The 7,101-nt window shown below is 39.4% G+C and overlaps 1 protein-coding gene across 1 annotated transcript; it reads right to left on the bottom strand.

The window, feature by feature from the left end:
- Window positions 1-355: 355 nt before the first annotated feature.
- On the bottom strand, window positions 356-1,290 carry LOC121394078 (P2X purinoceptor 7-like). Its single transcript, XM_041564090.1, has 2 exons — window positions 651-1,290; window positions 356-574 (listed from the first exon to the last, which is right to left on the bottom strand). The coding sequence occupies exons 1-2, from the start codon at window positions 1,034-1,036 to the stop codon at window positions 385-387; spliced, it is 576 nt and encodes a 191-aa protein (XP_041420024.1). The 5' UTR covers window positions 1,037-1,290; the 3' UTR covers window positions 356-384.
- Between the last annotated feature and the right edge of the window lie 5,811 nt (window positions 1,291-7,101).

The raw sequence follows: 7,101 nt of genomic DNA on the forward strand, positions 1-7,101 counted from the left end.
ATTTGGAAGATAAGACTCATCTTCAATAGAAAAAAAAAAGGAATGGTTATTGACCAAGCACCTGAATGCTATTTTGATTTTTTTTCCCTTAGAAAAATTCTACTGTAATAGTTAAATTTTGTACCTTGCTTTAGAAAACCTGTTAATTATTTTCAGCGATGCACAGTGGTTTTGAATGATATTTTTGATTCACATAGATTTAAAATGCTGTTAACATTGATTTATAATACATTATTGTAATAATAAAAATACAACAAAAGAGAATAAACAGTTTTTTTTTTATTTATAAACGTTTGTAATTTGATAAACAATTTTTCAATAAATATAATAAATTGTAACATATAATAAATACAATAGTATAAATTAATTTACTAGTAAATATAACTAGTAAAAAATCATATCCTCTGCCGAAAAATCACCGGCAGTGAGGAAACCGACATATTTTCCTTTCGGGTCAGGAAAGGCTGCTCGAATGGCCGTAACGATACATGATGGGATCACTTTACGGTTTCCGGTACCAAGATATCCATAGACCCAAGTGGTGAAACTGCGATATGCAGCTCTTCTTATACCCCTGTGTAACGAAAGAAAAATATTAGTATGTGTAATATATATCTAATTTCATAAAAAAAAAATTGAAAAATACATACCGCATATATGCAGCCTGTTTGGGCTTCTTCTTCTGTTTGAAATTTGTAATTTTATAGGCCCAGTCAGCCCGCTCTTTATTTAGGATATCATTGGTGACACGATCCCATTGAATTATGCAAGAACATTGGTCAGGTATTAGAGCCTGAATTGCTGGTTCCTCTTGACAGCATGTAGATTCTTTTTGTGTATTCATTGCTGTACAATTTCCACAAAGGCACCAATCTGTTTTCCCCACTCGTTTTTGATTTAGCTGTGAAGCATTTTCTTCTTCTTCTTCTTCCTCTTCCTCTTCTTCAGTACTATCTTCTTGTTCTTCATCAGCACTTTCTGTATTTGGTGTAGGAAAACATTCCCCAGCCTTCTTAACTTCAGGACGTGACCGCATTCTTTTTATAAGGTCGTTATACTAAAATTAAAGTGAAAAAAGCAATTATTAATTGTGAAAGATAGTGTTCTATAAACCGAAGAAATAAGGAACAGGTTAACAAAAACATATGTATATTACAGTAATTAGCTATACATGGGTATACAGGTGTAAGTGAGGTATGTATACAGGGCATGCACAAGGTATTTATGACAGTTGTACCTGTTCCAGCACCGATCATAATGCCCCCTTTGGTCCCATCTTCCAGCACCGATCATAATGCCCCCTTTGTTACCTGTTCCAGTACCAATCATAATGCCCCCTTTGGTACCTGTTCCAGTACCAATCATAATGCCCCCTTTGGTACCTGTTCCAGTACCAATCATAATGCCCCCTTTGGTCCCATGTTACAGCACCGATCATAATGCCCCCTTTGGTCCCATGTTACAGCACCGATCATAATGCCCCCTTTGTTACCTGTTCCAGTACCAATCATAATGCCCCCTTTGGTACCTGTTCCAGTACCAATCATAATGCCCCCTTTGGTACCTGTTCCAGTACCAATCATAATGCCCCCTTTGGTACCTGTTCCAGTACCAATCATAATGCCCCCTTTGGTACCTGTTCCAGTACCAATCATAATGCCCCCTTTGGTACCTGTTCCAGTACCAATCATAATGCCCCCTTTGGTACCTGTTCCAGTACCAATCATAATGCCCCCTTTGGTCCCATGTTACAGCACCGATCATAATGCCCCCTTTGGTCCCATGTTACAGCACCGATCATAATGCCCCCTTTGTTACCTGTTCCAGTACCAATCATAATGCCCCTTTGGTACCTGTTCCAGTACCAATCATAATGCCCCCTTTGGTACCTGTTCCAGTACCAATCATAATGCCCCCTTTGGTACCTGTTCCAGTACCAATCATAATGCCCCCTTTGGTACCTGTTCCAGTACCAATCATAATGCCCCCTTTGGTACCTGTTCCAGTACCAATCATAATGCCCCCTTTGGTACCTGTTCCAGTACCAATCATAATGCCCCCTTTGGTACCTGTTCCAGTACCAATCATAATGCCCCCTTTGGTCCCATGTTACAGCACCGATCATAATGCCCCCTTTGGTCCCATGTTACAGCACCGATCATAATGCCCCCTTTGTTACCTGTTCCAGTACCAATCATAATGCCCCCTTTGTTACCTGTTCCAGTACCAATCATAATGCCCCCTTTGGTACTTATTCCAGCACCAATCATAATGCCCCCTTTGCTTCCATGTTCCAGCACTGATCACAATGCCCCTGCCCCTTCATAATGTTACCCATAATCTGTACCCGTGCCTGTGACAGTTAAAAAAACGCATCATATCTCCCATAAACATATATTGAACAGCTAACTATCATAGCACTTTCCAAATTATGTTTCTGTGTCATGTTCAAACGAGAGCATGGTTGCTAGGGTAATATAGACCATTGCAACCAACCTACCTAAATGAAAAACAGAGTAATAGTAAATACCTGTTCTGCATCTGATGTAGATGTAGTAGGCATCTGAGAATCGTCATCACCTGACATTTTTTATTCTGTAAATGAATTTATTTTTTGTGAATAAATTAAATTAATTACTGCAAATTAATTAGATAGAGAACATATAATATATAATCAATTGATTTTTAAATTAATTATTAATATAATTTATGCTAATAATTAAAAATTAATAACATAGAAATAATTAATTATGGACTGTATTCACTGCCAATAATTATTTCATTGTATAATTAATACTTTTTAAAAATAATCAATTAATTAATTAATTATTTTTTGCATGTATCTTTGATTATATAATGCTATTAAAATTAATTAATTAAATTTACTTGACAAATGATTATTAATAATGCTATAGCTCCCTAAAATATATTGGTGAAATTAATGGCCAAAGCAAACACATTTACTTGGATATCCTTGCAATCAGTGTAAAGCACTTCTACTAACTTCTATATACTTTAGAATTGATCTAAAGCACACCTATTAACTTGCATTAAAATCGGATAGACTTGAAATTCTCTAATATGATGTTACATTCTCTAATATGATGTTCTCTAATATGATGCACCTGCACCTTTATCTGCGTTTGTGCGCGCTGTTTTAGACTCGTGCGCTTGTTGCCCACAAGGAAGTCTGGTGCACGAGCTTTACTGTGACGCTCGCGCACGTGATGCGCGTAATAGATTTGGCGCATGCGCATATGAACAACCGGCGCCATCTTGAAGAAAGAAAATGTCGGCGCTGATAACGATGTGCTTCATTTACAGACTAGGATGCGGAACAGGAGAACAGAACGGATTTTTCACTAAAAAACCTAGCGACCAGGTACTTCATAGGGTGGACTTTACAATCATGGGGGATAAAAAAAAATACTTTCCTTGTCCTTTAATGATAATCTGCATACATCATGTTTTATGATGCTGGTAAAAATCAGAGCAGCTAAGGAGATATTTAATACAATAGGCAGGTCATAATTTCAGCAGAAATCCAATTTATTCACTTTATCTTTTACAGAGCATATTTTCTGATTATTAACCAAATTTTCTGCTGTGATGCTGAAGGGGGTCCTTGAAGAGCAAAAGAGAAATTCATAGTTGCAGCATCTACTGTGTATTAAATTTAAATGCAGATCAGTTTAAAAAATATTCCTAAGGGATCATTTATTCTATGTTGAAGCTTTCATAATACTTTAGTAATAGTTTTATGCTAAAAATGTTACATTTTATAGAATTAAAATTCTTTTTTTAAAAGGCAAACATTAGTACAGGTAAAGGAACCCTTATCCGGAAACCCGATATCCAGAAAGCTCCGAATTATGGAATGGCTGTCTCCCATAGACTCCATTTTATCCAAATAATCCACATTTTTAAAAATGATTTCCTTTTTCTCTGTAATAATAAAACAGTACCATGTACTTGATGCCAACTAAGATATAATTAATCCTTATTGGAAGCAAAACCAGCCTATTGGGTTTATTTAATGTTTAATTGATTTTCTAGTAGACTTAAGGTATGAAGATCCAAATTACGGAAAGATCTGTTATCAGGAAAACCATACCTGTACTAACTAATTATTTAGCTAATACTGTAACTGTAGTAATGGCTTATAGTCAATGGCAGATGTAATTTTTTTTCTCCGCCAGCTCAGATGAAAGAAGCCAATGGAGATTGGTCTCAAAATGAGCAAATGTGCATTTTAATGTTTAAATGAATTTCTAGTAGACTTAAGGCATGAAGACCCAAATTACGGAAAGATCCGTTATCCAGAAAACCCCAGGTCCCGAGTATTCTGGATAGCAGGTCCCATACCTGTACAATTATTTCAGTGCATGCCGTTTTTTCCATTTACTTAATCACTATTCTGCTTCGTTGAAAAAACTAAACGTTGACTTTTAGCCCCATCTAGTGCCAAGAATTTGGATACAAATCTTCAGCAGGGTAAAGAGAGGCTGTTTTATTAATTGTATTCATAGTATAGCTTTATTAGTGTGTATCTGCAGCATTCAATTCTGAAGCAGATTTGCTCAATGAAACAACAATATTATACATTTTAGAGCTCCTCACATATCATAGGACTCATTGTATAAACACAGAATTCCAGCATAATAGTGGGGATGAAGGTGCAATAAAAATACAAATAATTGCGCACACACTTTAAAGAGAATTGTACACAATTACACTAAAAATATTTGGTGTCTGGATTTCATTTCCTGCTCTCAGTGTCAAAATGGCATCTGCACCTAATTCTTAGCTGTATGTTTTGACGAAGGTGGTGGTAGCATTAGGGTTCCCCTGCATCTATAGGTACGCTAAATTCATCTGAACACACTGGCTGGGAGCAGTTGTTTTCCAAGTCATCCAAAGTTGCCTCACAATATGGCAAGCCAAAGCAACTTGTGTGTTTTCCCACGACAATTTACAATTTTGTCGGATGCCCAGCTCAAGAGGGGTTAGCAATGATCAACCTAGGAAGGCAGTAGGGGGAGGTCAAGTAAGGGTAACAATGTAAAGGGGGTTACTTTGTTGAGGGGTTAATAGCTCGGTAGCCAGTAGTTCGGATCTCACTCGAGTTTTGAACATGGGAGCAGCATCCCACCCTCCTGCCACATATAAGTTACAATTTATGAGGGTTTTATAGTTGGGTGTGTAGCCCACCTTTGAGTGTGCTTTTGCTGTGTATTGTGGCTGTGTGTGGCCAGGCTAAACTGCTTGACTTGTGCCCAGGCCCCCAGTGTACTTGTGCAACTCCCGGTACCTGGTGTAGTTCAGTGCAGCAAAGGATCCAATCACAGAGATGACTCTTGCATAAATTAACTTGTTTATTTACAAAGGATAGTTGCAATGAAGGCATTCACAGACACTTTGATGTCAGAGTAATGGTAACAGGATCCCTTCTTTAGCAGGTTAAATAGCACAGTTAGGATGAACACCTGCCCAGGCATAATCAGCTTGGGGTCTTGGGTCTTGGCACCCTCACTGGTCCTCACCCATTGAATCCCTGAGTTAGTCATGTACTCACCACGGGGTCCTAAGCCCACTACTTCTCATTGGAGGGGAAACTACTCCCTATATACAGGGTCGGACTGGGGGGCCCTGGGCCCACCGGGACCTCTTTCCAGGGCCCCCTCTGGCCCCCCTAATGTGAAGTGCCGATCGGGCCACACGCATGAGTGCGCACACATCGCTCATGCACGAACAGCGGGCGCATGCGCAGACGGCGCTGCGCCGAAAGAAAACGTTTTTTTTTACCATTATTATATCAGAAGAGGGGTCTGGCCTGGCGGGGGCCCATGAGGGTCGGGGCCCACTGGGTTTTTTCCCGGTTTCCCACCGGGCCAGTCCGACACTGGCTATATACCCTGAGCCTAGCTATTGCTCCTAGAGCAACTATACCAGAACTTACTATCACTAAATAATTCACCAAATGTTAGGCACCCCCAAGTGATTGTATTTACTTTACTAGTTACTTTACCTGAAAATAGGGTTGCCACCTGGCTGGTATTTTACCAGCCTGGCCTGTAAAAATGATGGTTGTTCCCAATGTTATTAATAAGGAAAAAAGATAAATATATAGGAAGGCCGGTATTTTTTCCCAGAAACCTGGGCTAGTGCTCCTATCAGCAGAAAACTGCACCGGTCCGGAGTTATTCCAGTGAGTACCACGGAGCGATCCTCTTCCGTCTTCTTCTTTCTTCAAATTTCCCGGGGCAAACGCATGCACAGTTGAACAAAATAGTCGACTTTTTAGTTAAAGTTCGGCTTTTTGATCTACTGCGCAAGCGCAGCATCGCGATGAAAGAGGAAGATGAAAGAGGATCGCCACATGGTGCTCACTGGTATAACCCCGTGCCAGTGCAGTTTTCTGCTGATAGGAGCACTGGCCCGGGGTTTCAGGTAAGTCAAAACAATCACTTTGGGGGTGCCTAACATTTGGCACCCCCAAGTGCACAAATACTTTCCTTCTCCTTTAAAGGAGAACTATGTTTTGGGCTTCTGTACCAGCCCAAGTCACCCACAACCGTTTAGCAGTAGAGATCTGTGACTCCAAAGATGCCCCAGTAGCTCCCCATCTTCTTTTCTGCTGATTCACTGCACATGCTCTTTGTTGCTGTCACTTACTGAGCTTAGGGACCAAATCAAAATATACAGTACCCATAGAATATAAATGTCACAATATAAGGCTGATTAGTAATTAATATAAATAATGACAACGTGGTAGCAAAGAAACCAGTGCAACTAGCACCAGAATTCAATAATCAGCCCTGTAGCATCAGTTGATATTACAGACCAACCTCATTTTCTGCTTGATAATTTGCGACAACCCTTAAACTTAACTTCTCAACAGCTGCTCAGAGCTGACACTTTCCAAGATGGTGACCCCCTGTGACAAGTTTGAAGTCCTGGATCATTTCTGCTATTGAGAAGCTGAAACTTTAGGCTGGTGCAATAAGTTCAGTATATACTGTAAAATATGGCATTGTTAGCAATATTCATTTTTAGGGTTTAGTGTTCTTAAGGGAAAAAATGGACCACCCAAAGGATACT

The sequence above is a fragment of the Xenopus laevis genome, chromosome 5S (genome assembly GCF_017654675.1).
Source record: "Xenopus laevis strain J_2021 chromosome 5S, Xenopus_laevis_v10.1, whole genome shotgun sequence".
Taxonomy (NCBI): Eukaryota; Metazoa; Chordata; class Amphibia; order Anura; family Pipidae; genus Xenopus; species Xenopus laevis.